Here is a 15,820-nt window from a genome sequence, read left to right as displayed (position 1 = left end):
CACATGGTATTGTGCAAACATTTTTTTTATTTTTTTTTCCTATCCTATTAATTGGATGATTATTGTCCGATTAATCGGATAGAAAAAAGATTAAAAAAATAAATACATTCAATTTTTTTTCCACAGTCTTAGTTGCAGTAGATCATCAGGTTAAATCAGCTGGTGCTGTGCAACTGACCAACTAATCGCTGACCACCTAATTGATAATGAGATTTGTTGACAACTATTTTTACGATCAAACTTACAGATTAGTTGTTGCAGCCCACTTGAAAGTCATGCAACATAGCTGTAAATGCTGACAGGAAAATATCACCTGAGCATCTCTATGTAAAATAGGGAAGATATTTTACCTCACAATTTCCTCAGCTCATCAGAGTAAATGCTGTGTAAAAAAGTTATATTTCAGTTACTGCCCAGCTGCAGGTATAAATAAAGGAAGAAATGAACATCAGCCAATCAGTGTCAGCAGTGCTAAGGGCTTGAACTCTTTTACTGTGATGTCATGAGATTTCATAGTAAACGCCCTTAAACTGAATAGGGAAATAACACGAGTGTGCATGAGGCACACTCCCTTGCAATTCCCAGGACAGGCATACTGATTTGCTGCTTAAAGGGATAGTAAACTCAATTTTTTTTCTTTCATGATTCGGATAGAGCATGTAATTTTAAGCAGCTTTTTAAATTTACTTATATTATCAATTTTTCTTCTTTATTTTTAAAAGCAGAAATAAAAGCTTTGGAGCCGGCCCATTTTAGGTTGAGAACCTGGGCTGCGCTTGCTGATTGGATGGCTAAATGCAGGCACCAATCAGCAAGCCCTATCCAGGGTACTGAACAAAAAATAGGCCGGCTCCAAAGCTTTCATTCCTACCTTTTCAAATAAAGATAGCAAGAGAACAAAGAAAAATTGATACTAGGAGTAAATTAAAAAGTTGCTTTAAATTGCATGCTCTATCCGAATCATGAAAGAAAAAAATTGGTTTTACTATCCCTTTAAAGTCCTTTACAATTAGGTCTGAATACTTAGGACATTTTGTGGTAAAATATCTTTCTTTTTTACATAGAGATGTTCAGGTGATATTTTCTAGTCCGCTTTTTACAGCTATGCTGCATCACTTTCAAGTGCTTCAACATTTGGGTATCATGTCCCTTTAAGGATAATTTATAATATTTACTCCACTTGACGTAAGCAGGTTTTCTACCTTTATTCTGCTTCTTCTTTGCAGTAAAGCATTTTATAATGTACCTCCAATGTATTTTTCATAACTTTATTACCTGTACTTACTACTCTCTTCGGAAATTTAGATACAAATGTAATTGCTGTTCTATCAGAGTGTCTCACTATTACTAGATATTCTGTATTTAATATATTCCTAAATGTATCTCAAGAATCAACAGTGGCGTACACTTTTCTGGTTTTGAATAATTGTTCTAGAATAAAAAAAAAAAATACAGACAGATTTTTTTATTTTTTTAAATATTGACCTCTAATCATGAATTTTATTTCATGTTTTTTTTGTTTTTTAGTGATAAAGATAAAAACATGAAGCCCGGGACACCTGGTACACCAGGGTCAAACGACCTGGAGACAGCCTTGCGACGCTTGTCTCTTCGCCGTGAAAACTTTATTCTAGAACGCAAGTTTTTTGAAGATGAACAAGAGAGGAAACTGCGCAGATTGGCAGAGAAAGGGGAGCTTCACAGCGGCTCTGTAACACCTACAGAAAGCATCATGTCCCTGGGAACCCACTCCAGGATATCGGAATTCACTGGAATTTCAGGAATGTCATTCAGTAGCCGTTCCTACTTGCCAGAGAAACTGCAGATCGTGAAACCCTTAGAAGGTGACAGTAAGGGGCCTCGGCCCTTCTCAGTTTTGCTTAGTGACTCCTTATGGTCTTTGATCCATCACCAGAAAGCAGGCACATTACACAACTCACACTCTTTCTACTTTAGAGACAGTCATCCACGTTGCTGGTTTGAGATCTTTTAACACCATGTTAGAATAGGCACAACACATTTTTCTACTTTCACTGTACTTGCCATTTGGTCTTCTAATAATATAAGATGATGTTTTGTAGTGCTGGGAATTCTAATGTCCAAAAGGAACGTGCATTTTAATATGTTTGTAATACGAGCAATACTAAGCTAATTTAGAATTGATCTTAAATGGGTCAGTAAACACCTTTTATAATTCCAATATATTTCTGTCGAATAACACGTCAGCTGTCACTATCAATGTAAAGCCAATTAGGAGCAGATATGTAGCCTTGCAAACTCTGCAGAATCCATTTCAAGCTTAATTACAAGAACTTGGAGCAAAATAATTAATGGAAGTATAGGACAAAGTAGTTTTATTATGCATAACTAGGCATTTTAATTTCAAGGTGATATTGTCCCTTTAATAGCAAAGAGTATAATCCTTGTCAAATGTCATCCCTTTCTACATCAGAAATCAACACTTTTTAAAAAAATATTGTTGGTGATTTTTCATTATCAATTAAATATTGATAAGGTCATCAGAAAAAAAGATATAAATTTGTTGTTGGAATATGAATAATTGTATTTATAAGAATCTTATGTGTTGAGCATCTGTGAGTTTTCTCTTTGGACTGGTCATCTTGTAATACCTTTCTTCATGTATCTCTCTTATCTTCCAATAAAACTTATAAATGTTTTACCTGACCTTTTTCATTTCTATCTTTTCTTTATCATTATCGTATCAGCTCAAATATGATTTGTGTAAGAGAACACATCACGGACCTCTTAAGGAGCAGCTGAATCATGATCCATCCTCTTAGCTTAAAGGACACGGATATGATTAACTAATGCATGCACTTCTATGAAGAAAAAAAAACCCTGCAAAGTTCAAAATTGATACATTTTTTCTAAAAAAAAATTAAAATCCCTTTAAAATTTATTTAAGTGTTCCATTAAAGTTAAAACTTTATTTCCATTCCCTTTTAATTAGCTGGAGAAACTGTTCATTTAAAGGGATATCATACTCAACCTTTAGTTTTCCTTGAAACATTTTAAAAGGAAATTAAACATTGCGATATATAATTTATTTGCTTGCTTTTGCTGTACTAATTCCTATTTGAGTATGAGTATCATTTGTTTCATCATACTTATTATTATTATTATTATTATTATTATTAGTAGTAGTAGTATTCTTTGTATTATTTTGTAAAGAATTAATATATTGCTGGTTCTGCTGCTCTTTTAATGTTGTATGTATTCTACGCACTTATTTATTTTTTTCGTCCATTTTTTTTATTTGTCTTTTTTCAATTTCTCTCCTCAACTTCTTTCCTCATTATTGCTTCCACATTTGCCCTGCAAGCATGTCACACACGTTCTAGATATATAGACCTTCGGTATGTATCACTTCAGATGCCCTACAGTAGAATAGAATGGCAGTTTGTCTATGTTTCCCAAGTTTATGTTTTGCTTAAGTGTAGCTGCTTTTATCTAACTGACATTGCTATAGATCTGCATGGAATACAGATGTATGAGAGTAGAATGTAAGTTCTAACTTGGGTTAGATAGTGAAGCTTTTGTAGTACTGGTGCCAGAGTTGATCCTGGTCATGCACGGCTCACTGTTGTGAAGCCTACAGACATTGCCCTTCAGGCAAATACCCATTTACCCCAGGAAATTTAGCTTTCTTTAATCTCAGATTAGATTGTGTCTCATTAAATCATTATACAGACATTCTTCTACTTTAGAATTGGAATATTTGATTTCCACCTTATTAGTCCCATGCAAATCTATAATCACTATACAGCTTAACTGGAGGCCTTTTCTCCTAAAGACATTAAAAAATACTTTTCCAACTTATTATAACATTTAAAAAAAAAAAAAAAAATATATATATATATATAACATCAATTCCTTAGACATTTATTATTTTCTTTGCCTGCTTTTGCTATAAACTACCTCTAAACATTGTGCTTGTTCAACTCCCTCCATAGATGCCTACATTATACTTAAGTATGGTCACTCTGCAACTTTAGTAATAGCTTATTTACATCTGCCCATTACTGGTTCACCAGGCTTTATACAGGTAGAATGAGGTGCTTAATTGTATGTATATGCAATATAGTGCCCATAGTTTTCACAAAATCCTTTAAAAACTTGACTTGTGCCATATTCATGTTTGTTTTTCTGTACTGTTGATGTAGTTTACAGTACTTTTTTTTGCACAAAGCAGATCATTAAAAAGTGTACAGAATGTCTTGTTTCATCAACAGTAGATTATTAAAACCTTTCATTTTCCTCACCATAACCCAGGCTTTTTTATTTGTTCTCTCTTATGCTCACGTGATATCATATGTTGTAGTTACAAACTTCTTTAAACTATTCAGGACTCTTATACTTCTAATATATACCATTCTCCTTGCTGCTGACCTTAGTAGGCCTGTTTATATTTGGGGGCATGGCAATGTGAGGCTCTGCTCTGATGAAGGAACAATATTGTATCTCGGTATAGTTTTGTTGCTGCTTTAAGGCCTTGGCTATATTCTGGCAAATTATGTTTTTTCCTTTTGAGCAGTGATTGCTTTAGTGTTTACCCATGGGTCTGTTGAGATGTGGTGGTGCATTTTTGTCCAAAGGCTAGTGACCCCCCTAAAGACATTTTCTTTGCTAGAGAAGGCAGAGTGTTTTGTGGTTCAAAAGTGTTTTGTTTTTTTCTGTGGCTTTCTTACAGCTCGCAGTTTACCTAGTTTAGTTACAGCCATGGTATGATTTTAGGTTGCATGGTTCACTCTAGCAATTTAAACATTTTGGCACCTAAAACAGGTTTGTCAACAATATGTCTTCAGGAGCATGTAATAGTCATCTGGGAGTTTCTTGCTGTAGATCTGAGATGGAGATTTCTGGCATCCTTGGGGGGTGGGGAAATTTTCATTCTAAGTATTTGCAACAGTGATCCATAGAGACTCAGATTTATGTACGTGTTTCCTGCAGTTCATTTTTGAGCTAAGGAGAACATTTTATAGCTTCAAGTTGGTGCTTCTGAGACAGTAATTTGTAAACAAAAACATTCAAATTTACTTCTATTTACCTGTATCCTTTGTTGAAACGCCCCATGAGAGCCCCAAAAGTGCTGGCACCAATGGATTGATTTCCTATTAATTCTGACAAGAGTTTTTTTTTTTAATGTGGTTTACCACCCTGTAGCATGAGAAATTATTAAATCTATCATAGCTTCAAATTCAGCCATTGCGTCTATACTGTTTTAGTTTACATCAGTAAAAGATTGCAGCCCCACCTCAATACTTGGGCATTTTCCTAGGTTGTAAGTAGAGATTATGTTCTCTTCTCATGCATCTGATTCCTCCATAGAACTTGAATTTGGTTCCTCATGTTTTGTTTAAACATTGGTTTGATATTTCATTCTGTTGACTTGCAAGACAATTGTGCTTCTGGGTCTGTGTCAAAGCTTAGGACTTTTCTCTATCCCTACGTTTCTGAATTTTCATCAGGGCACAGTGGGTTAAGCACATTTCCTTTATTTCTTCTGATGGTAGTTAAAGGGACAGTCTACCATAGAATTGTTATTGTTTTAAAAGATAGATAATCCCTTTATTACCCATTCCCCAGTTTTGCATAACCAACACAGTTATATTAATGTACTTTTTACCTTTGTGATTACCTTGTATCTAGGAACCTTCTTCCAGCCCCCTGATCACATGACACTGACTGTTTATTATTTATTGTCTTGCATTTAGCATTGTTTTGTGCTAGATCTTAAATAACCCTTTGTGCCTGAACACAGTGTTATCTATATGGGCCACGTGTACTTTCTGTCTCTTTGTGTTGAAAAGAGATTTAAAAAGCATGTGATAAGAGGCAGCCCTCAAAGGCTTAGAAATTAGCATATGAGCCTACCTATGTTTAGTTTAAACTAAGAATACCAAGAGAAAAAAGCAAATTTGATGATAAAAGTATATTGGAAAGTTGATTAAAATTAAAAGTCCTATCTGAATAATTAAAGTTTAATTTATACTAGACTGTCCCTTTAACTCTGAATTTTATGGTTTTTTATATTATTCTGTTAGTCAATCCTTAATCCAATACTGGCAGGTAGCTCTCCTACAAAATTTTAGTTGTAGCCCTTATGTACTTATGTAGTTGGGTACGCTTTTAAGGATATCAACTGATTTTCATTTTGTATTATTTATTTATTTATTTATAAAATATTTTACCAGGAAGGATACATTGAGATTTCTATCGTTTTCAAGTATGTCCTGGGAAATTCTGTTAATGAATTCTGTTAATGAATTCTGTTAATGAAGCTATCAAGTATCAAGGCTTCTTTGTTTTGTTATTTTCGTGAGAAGAAACGTGTATTTTTTTTAAGGGGAGGACTTATTCTGTCTGAACTATGGATTCATCATGATCCAATTAACATTTTTTGCAAGGCAGCCAGATGGTCTTCCCTACATACATTTACCATTGTATTTTATTGTGTTTGCATGCGGCCAAGCTTACTCAGACCTTGGTATATTGGGTCACTTTGGTACTAACCCACCAATGAAAACTCATTTAATTGAGAATAAGAGAAAACAGTGCTCAATGATATGTATTTATTCTTATTCAAATTAATATCATAGCAATATCGGTCTTTAAGGGGACTAAACCCAATTCTGTTCCCTAAGTCATTGTGAGGAACAATCCTCATTTTCCTGTTTTCTCTTCATGTCTTGGCTTTACAATATACAGGTAGGGGAGTGTCTGTATGGGGAAAACAGGGAGTCCTAAAGACTATAGAATATGTTCCACTCACTCCAGTTGCTTTAGGGTCACTTAAGTCAAAATAGATGGTTATGATTCAGACAGAACATGCAGTTTTAAGACACTTTCCAATTTACCTCCATTGTAAAATTTTGCACAATCTTTTTATATTCACACTTTTTGGGGAACAAGATCCTACTGAGCATTTGCACAAGCTCACAGGGTATATGTATACTAGTCAGAGATTGGCTGATGTTTGTCACATGATACAGGGGGCCGGAAAATGGGAGAAAAAATAAATTTGTCAGAAAAAATATCTACTGCTTTTTTAAAATTCAGAGTAGGTGTTAAATCATTGTCTTTTTATTATGCATGTGTTAATTATGCTATTCTACTGCATTGAGTGAGTTGTTATTTAAGACTCTGTATTCACTGGTACAGACTCATATGATATCACAGTGAGTATGAAAGTATTAATTTATTGGTAAGTATAAATCTTGTTTTTTTTATTTCAACACTCATCTTATATTTGGTAAAACAGTACAAATAGTTCTATTTAATTATTATGAGAAACAAGGATATTTGAGAACAGTATAATCTAATAACATAATAATAAACTGGGCAATAAATCTGAGGTTTTTTAATTTAACCTGCTTAATGTAGACATCAACAGGTTATAAAAATAACCTCTAAAATATAAAATAATAACGGTGATGTGGGTTGAAATTCTGCTTTTAACTTACTTTAATAACTAGGCCCCTAACAACTTATTCATTGTAATAATGTATAATGTTTCTAATCAAAGCTTCTGTAGTTCTAAGACCTCGATTTTGATGTTGACAGTAACGTAGTGCAAATTTCGAACTAAAGTCCAAACCTAAGATTTTCCCAGCATGCAGCATGCTCAGACATTGCAGAATGAGGCCTTTCAATATAGGTTTAATATGAAGTCTTCTATTTAGGCACTGAGTATTTTACCAAGTATGAAAACAATAATAAAAACAATGGGCTATATTTGAATACGTATTTGTCAATTGCCATTATGGTTTAATGGGTAAATTTATTCAGAAAACAAGTTAAAGGGACACTAAACCCAAATTCCTAGTTTCGTGATTCAGATAGAGCATACAAATTTAATCAACTTTCTAATTTACTCCTATTATCAATTTTTATTTGTTCTCTTTCTATCTTTATTTAAAAAGCAGGAATGTGATGCATAGGAGCTGGCCCATTTTTGGTTGAGAACCTGGGTTATGCTTGCTTATTGGTGGGTAAATGTAAGCCTCCAATAAGCAAGCGCTATCCATGGTGCTGAACCTAAAATGGTCTGGCTGCTAAGATTTACATTCCTGCTTTTAAAATAAAGATAGCAAGAGAACAAAGAAAAATTGATAATAGGAGTAAGTTAGAAAGTTGCTTAAAATGTCATACTCTATCTGGATCATGAAAGAAAACATTTGGGTTAGCACAGCAACATTATTTTGCCTACGAGTCCTAGAGTCTAGTAGTCTTTATAGTGTGAATATGTTTTCCAGTGAAGTATGGTAAATCTTTACCTTCTTTAAAGAAAATATAGATTAGAACACGTTTTACTGGCCATGAGAATTGTATTTAAAGGGACACTGAACCCAAATTTTTTCTTTCGAGATTCAGATAGAGCATGTAATTTTAAGCAACTTTCTAATTTACTCCTATTATCAATTTTTCTTCGTTCTCTTCCTATCTTTATTTGAAAAAGAAGGCATTGAAGCTATTTTTGGTTCATAACACTGGACAGCACTTGTTTATTGGTCAGTTAAATCAATCCACCAATCAGCAAGAACAACCCAGGTTGTTAACCAAAAATGGGCTGGCATCTAAACTTACATTCTTGTTTTTCAAATAAAGATGCCAAGAGAATGAAGAAAATTTGATAATAGGAGTAAATTAGAAAGTTGCTTAAAATTGCATGTGTTATCTGAATTTCGGTTCAGTGTCCCTTTAACAGAATTCCAATGCCTTGGTCTTGTAGAAGCTTTAAAATGATTTCTAGAAAAAAATCTTAATTTTTTTCTCATTTCTAGAGTGGTTAGTGCATTTTTAGAAAATATTTTAACTAAAGCAAAACATGTATGACGTGTGGACAATCTTTATTAATGTGTGATCCAATCCCACACATTTGTGCAGATCAAAGTATAAAATGGACCAACAAAACAAGTTAAGGATTGCCCTGCTGTATTAGATGAACACATGTCGGTACAGAGATAGTAGTGTTGTATGTGTAAGTGGGGGGAGAAGCAAGATGAATGTATTGCAGTGCCTTAGGTTTGATAACCCTTTCCTACAGCAGTGTTTCTTAAAGGGACACTGAACCCAAAATTTTTCTTTTGTAATTCAGATAGAGTGTGCAATTTTAAGCAACTTTCTAATTAACTCCTATTATCAATTTTTCTTCGTTCTCTTGCTATCTTTATTTGAAAAAGAAGGCATCTAAGCTTTTTTTGGGTTCAGAACTCCGGACATCACTTTTTTATTGGTAGATGAATTTATCCACCAATCAACAAGGACAACCCAGGTTGTTCACCAAAAATGGGCCGGCATCTAAACTTACATTCTTGCATTTCAAATAAAAATACTAAGAGAATGAAGAAAATTTGATAATAGGAGTAAATTAGAAAGTTGCTTAAAATTTCATGCTCAATCTGAATCACAAAATAATTTTTTTGGGTACAGTGTCCCTTTAACTCCAGTCCTCAAGTACCCCCCCTAACAGGCCAAATATGCAAGATATCTTAAAGGGACAGTCAAGTCAAAATTAAATGTTCATGATTCAGATAGGGCATGCATATTTAAATCATTTTATAATTTATTTTTATCATAATTTTTACTTTGTTCTTTTGGTATTCTTTGTTGAAAGCTCAATTTAGGTAGGCTGACTCATATGCTAATTTTTAAGCCGTTGAAGGCCGCTCTTATCTGCATTTCAACAGTTTTTCACATCTAGACAGCACAAATTCATGTGTGCTATATAGATAAAATTGGGCTCACTCCTGTGAATCTACCTAGGAGTCAGCACTGTTTGGTACAATGCAAGTCTGTCAAAAGCACAGAGATAAGGGGGCAGTCCTCAGAAGCTTAGATACAAGGTATTCACAAAGGTAAAAAGTATATTAATATAATAGTGTTGGTTATGCAAAACTACTGGGGAATGGGTAATAAAGGGATTTTCTATCTTTTAAAACAAGAACAATCCTGGAGTAGAGTGTCGCTTTAAGCACAGGTGAAATAATCATCTGATCAGTAACCGTGGTTACTAACCTGCTCTCACTCATCAGCTAATTAGTTCACCAGTACTCAAAAATCTGGTCTGTTAGCATTACTTTAGGATTTGATTTGAGAAACACTGTCCTACAGGATAGCAGGATCAGTCACATTAATTTATGAACAACCATTCTGGCACTACTATTTATTCATTTCATTCCCTTAAAGGGACATGAAACCCAAATTTTTTCTTTCATGGTTCAGATAGAGAATACAATTTTAAACAATTTTCTAATTTACTTCTATTATCTAATTTGTTTCATTCTCTTGGTATCATTTGTTGAAGGAGCAGCAATGTACTTATGGTTTCTAACTGAACACATGGGGAGCCAATCACAACCGTTATATTTATGCAGCCACCAATCAACAGCTAGAGCCTAGGTTCTCTGCTGCTCCTGAGCTTACCTAGCTAAACCTTTCAGCAAACTATAACAAAAGAAGGAAGCAAATTAAATAATATAAGTAAATTGGAAAGTTGTTTAAAATTGTATTCTCTACCTGAATCGTGAAATACATTTTTTGGGGTTTCATGTCCCTTTAAGCCACATTGATTGGCACATACTTTTTAAACTCTATTTGTTTGATTACAATGTGTTTATCTAAAAAGTAGATTTGGTAAAGTTTATTTTAAAGTAGAAACTTTTGGCATTGTTTTTAGTCTACTGTATTTTTATATTAGTTACCCAAGTACTACTACATTTTTGTAATCAAGAAACTGGCAAAAAATTATATCAAAAGGGCTGTCGCTCAGAAAGCGCTAATTTGGGTATTACATAATGATGAGGTCAGAACCAGGAATTGCAATCTATAAAAAGTAAGGTGCCGACCAAACGAACACTCCAACAAACTTCCAGAACATAATTCAGCAGTCATGGGTCATCTAGATGATGATGGATTAATATATAGTTATTAACAGGACAGTAACACTTTGTTTTCACAACTTCACAAGTGTTTTTTCCCTTCAGTCTTGCAATAAATTAACATGCCAAGTGTGATTTTTTTTTTTTTTAATACATTAACCCCTTATTTGGTGTAGTTGATTTCAGTAGGCAAATCCCTCTCACTATTTGCCTTATTTGGACGATAACAAACATTTGTCTGTTACCGGTGCATAGCTAGCTAGCCACTGTCATTTTGTTTGTAAAATATATGTTGTTTTTCTTAACATACAAAATAAGATACAACAAATCTACAGTTCCTTATAATACAATATCTGCTGAAGCCAGTTATGGACCGATGTGGCAAAGTTAGGCTTATGAAGTCTGTCATTTTTACTTCCTGTTCTGAGAAGTTGAAAACCCACAATTTTCAGACTTAAATTACAGGAAAAGGAGGCAAAATAATAAGGAAAGTATTTTTTTACTACACACAAACATTTTAAATTATAGTCTCAAATTATTTACTGTCCCTGTTAAGGCGTGTTTAGATGCCTGAGCTTTTTAGTGGCCAAATTAGAAAAAAAAGTTTTAGTATTTTGTAGTTAACAGTGTTGTTTGTCTTAGTGTATACCCTTTTATTAGTGCTGTGTTTCATGGCTTAACAAATCCAGGAAACAACTCCTACTATAATTTGACTTCTGACTTTGTAGATTATACTACATATGTCTATTAATTAACATCCTGCTTAGACTCCTTTAGAAATATGTATTGGCTTACCTTATATTTTTGACTTTTTAGGTTCAGCAACTTTACATCACTGGCAGCAATTGGCACAACCCCATCTCGGAGGTATCCTAGATCCAAGACCTGGTGTTGTCACCAAGGGCTTCAGGACCCTAGATGTTGACCATGAGGATGTTTACTGTTTCGCTGACTTTGAAGAAGACGAGACAGGTGACATTGCTTTCAAGAGCTTAACTACCTCGACTCCCGTCCATCACTCAGAGGCCTCAGGTGAGAGGTCTAAAGCACAAGTGACTGTATCAGACAGCAAGAATTGTCCAGGCCATTCTCAGACTCCCCCAGAGGATTTGCAAGAGCCAGGAACAGAAGATGATGAGGGGTCTGGTGAGGGATCATCCTTACGTCCTGTAAAATGGACACCTTTACAAGATTATGAGTGCTGGGCCATTCTCACCTCTGCACCACAACATTTCTGCACATGTAACTTTCACAAACTCACATCATATGATAGCTAATCTTTTTTTACTAACTCATGTCTCTTATTAAGCAGATCACCCTAAACTTGTGTTTTGTTGTTGTTTATACAATGTTTGGAAAGAATACTTCCTTTGCCATGTAGACAGACTGCTAAAAGAAAATGTCTTGCAAATAACAAGTGCCTATGCAGGGTTCCGATGAAGATTCTTGTGTGCACCCAGGGATGTAAATAGACTATTAGGTGCTTTATAATGTACATTTATTTCAGTTATGTGTTTTTTTTATACATAACTGGTTTCAAAGTTCCAGCAGGTCGTATTTCATGTTCCAGGGTACCTGTCAATATTGGCTAATGGTGATTAGATGTTAGCCTGACATTTTGTAAAATACTGTAATTATTTTTTAAGTAATTCTGTAAAATATGATATTTGATTTTTTTTTAAGCACTGTTCCATTTCCCATTGGTGGAAACTCGTAATACCTAAAATAAGTTAGACTGCAAAATCTAGAGCTGTTGACCAAAGAAATGAAGGATTGTATGTACGGTTTAAAAAAAAAAAAAAAAAAATAGCACAATTTTTTGTATTTTTTAATGTAAGGGCAAACAGATGGGGAAAAACAATTGTTAATTTATATCAAAATTATTTAATAACTACCAAAACCTATAAATATGTCTACGCTCTTAAGTAATTGTTTAAAGTAGAAATGAACATATAAAACCTTGTTTACACTCATGATGAACTAATGTATGTTGGACAAAGTGTTTCTAAATTTAGTTTTTAATCAATTTAACCCACTAATGACCCAGCTAGTTATATTATCAGGATTATCTATTGTTGTCTTGATTTTTAAGATGATCCCAGTCAAAATATTTTCTTCACATATAATTAAAGGGACACTGAACCCAATTTTTTTCTTTCGTGATGCAGATAGAGCATGCAATTTTAAGCAACTTTCTAATTTACTCCTATTATCAATTTTTCTTTGTTCTCTTGCTATCTTTATTTGAAAAAGAAGGAATTTAAGTTAAGGATCCAGACAGTTTTTGGTTCAGTATGCTGGACAGCACTTGTTTATTGGTGGGTGAATTTATCCACCAGTCAGCAGGAACAACCCAGCTTGTTTACCAAAAATGGGCCGGCATCTAAACGTACATTTTTGCTTTTCAAATAAAGATACAAAGAGAATAAATACAATTTGATAATAGGAGTAAATTAGAAAGTTGCTTAAAATTGCATGCTCTATCTGAATCATGAAAGACAAAATTTGGGTTCAGTGTCCCTTTAAAGGGACATAAAACTCAACATTTTCCTTTAAAGATTCAGATAGACCATACCATTTTAAGCAACCTTCCAATTGACTTATTTTATCAAATTTGCTTCATTCTCTTGATAGAAAGGAGCAGCAATGCAGTGCTAGCAGCTAGCTGAGCACATCAAGTGAGCTAATGACAAGAGGGATATTTCTACAGCCACCAATTAGCAGATAGCAAACTGTAGTACATTGCGGCTCCTGAGCCTTTAGCCTTTTCAACAAAGGATAACAAGATAATGAAGCATATTACATAATAATGTAAATATCCCTTTATGGCCGTATCATTATTATGCATTATAAAGAACATCCCCAAGTCACATTAAACTTATCTATTCCGTTCATTCAGAACTGGATTTCTTTGGGTCAGGTTGTCTTGGAAAACTTCCAGGCGAGCCACATTGCCATGTATGAGTAAGTAACAGCTAAACTGAACAGTCCAGTGAAATAAAAAAAAGCATTTTAATACTGTTGCAATCCATTCTATATAAATTAGGCACAGTGCATAATTGGAGTATGTATATATAGCTAATTATTTCTCTATTTGCTTATTTACTTGTTTGCCTTACACCACGCACTTCAAAGCACTCATCCTGAGAAATACTTGATCATGAATGTATTTTAGTTACCACGTGGTGCCAAATTTTATATAAATATATTTTTTATGTGTACATAGCAAATACATGATGGACTTTTTTGCACTTATTAAAAACGGCTTCTTTATTTTTGCACAAACGCGTTTTGTAAAAACTGCCCTTAATTCTTATACAACCCTTCACGAAGGCCTACGTTGAATTTTGTATGAAATTGAAATTATCATTTAAAGGGATATGAAACCCAATTTTTTTTCTTTCATTATTCAGACAGAGCATGTGATTTTAAACAACTTTCTAATATCAATTTTTTCTTCGTTCTCTTGGTATCTGTTTTTGAAAAGCAGGGACATATGCTTCAGAACCGGCCCATTCCTGGAGCACTATATGGCAGCAGTTTTGCTAGAATGTTATGCATATACAAGAGCACTATATGGCAGCAGTTTTGCTAGAATGTTATGCATATACAAGAGCACTATATGGCAGCAGTTTTGCTAGAATATTATGCATATACAAGAGCACTATATGGCAGCAGTTTTGCTAGAATGTTATGCATATACAAGAGCACTATATGGCAGCAGTTTTGCTAGAATATTATGCATATACAAGAGCACTAGATGGCAGCAGTTTTGCTAGAATGTTATGCATATACAAGAGCACTAGATGGCAGCAGTTTTGCTAGAATATTATGCATATACAAGAGCACTAGATGGCAGCAGTTTTGCTAGAATGTTATGCATATACAAGAGCACTAGATGGCAGCAGTTTTGCTAGAATGTTATGCATATACAAGAGCACTAGATGGCATCAGTTTTGCTAGAATATTATGCATATACAAGAGCACTAGATGGCAGCAGTTTTGCTAGAATATTATGCATATACAAGAGCACTAGATGGCAGCAGTTTTGCTAGAATGTTATGCATATACAAGAGCACTAGATGGCAGCACTATTTCCTGCCATGTAGTGCTTCAGACACCTACCTAGGTATCTCTTCAACACAGAATATCACGGGAACAAAACAAATTTGATATCAGAAGTACATTGGAAACTTTTTTTTAAAATGGTATGCTCTGTCTGAATCACAAAAAATTGAGTTTTCATATCCCTTAAAGGGACATGAAACCCAAAAATTTTCTTTCAGGATTCAGATAGAGAATACAATTTTAAACTACTTTCTAATTTACTTCTATTATCTCATTTGTTTTATTCTCTTGGTATCAGGAGCAGAAATGCACTGCTAGTTTCTAACAGAACACATGGGGTGAGCCAATGACAATCAGTATATATATGCAGCCACCAATCAGCAGCTAGAACCTAGCTTACCTACAAAGGATAACAAGAGAAGGAAGCAAATTAAATAGTAGTAAATTGGAAAGTTGTTTAAAATTGTATTCTCTATCTAAATCATGAAAGAAAAATATTGGGTTTCATGTCCCTTTAAACTTGTTCTCACCTATAATTCTTTTTTATTTTTTTTTCATCAAATTGTTCCACATATTGTCTGATAAGTATGGTTTAACTATTACTGATGTGATTGTATATTTATTGTCATTATCACAAATACAAGATATTTTAATACCTGAGACCATTTTTTATTTTAATAAATCGGACCCAGTGGCATTTTTTTGTAGTTTCTATATAAGATCATTTTTTCCATTCTGCAGGCAAATATTTAAAAAGCAAACTATAGCATTTCAAACTTAGGACAGTGCTTTGTTGATGACAAGTTGGTTGAGTCACACACTAAAGCTATAAAAATCTAAGTTAATTAATA

General features: G+C 33.9%; 1 protein-coding gene across 5 annotated transcripts in view; it reads left to right on the top strand.

Moving 5' to 3' along the window:
• TRAK1 (trafficking kinesin protein 1) overlaps window positions 1-15,820 on the top strand; it is a 353,264-nt gene that overhangs the window by 293,567 nt on the left and 43,877 nt on the right. For 3 of the 5 annotated variants that reach the window (XM_053714338.1, XM_053714339.1, XM_053714341.1), the window contains 2 exons: window positions 1,528-1,844; window positions 11,718-12,047. In XM_053714338.1, the coding sequence (XP_053570313.1) occupies window positions 1,528-1,844; window positions 11,718-12,047 (647 nt within the window). The remainder of the gene's footprint in view (window positions 1-1,527; window positions 1,845-11,717; window positions 12,048-15,820) is intronic. The other 2 variants (XM_053714340.1, XM_053714342.1) reach the window with 1 other exon arrangement.

Source organism: Bombina bombina, chromosome 5 (assembly GCF_027579735.1).
Source record: "Bombina bombina isolate aBomBom1 chromosome 5, aBomBom1.pri, whole genome shotgun sequence".
NCBI lineage: Eukaryota > Metazoa > Chordata > Amphibia > Anura > Bombinatoridae > Bombina > Bombina bombina.
This window is presented reverse-complemented; position numbering and strand designations above follow the sequence as displayed.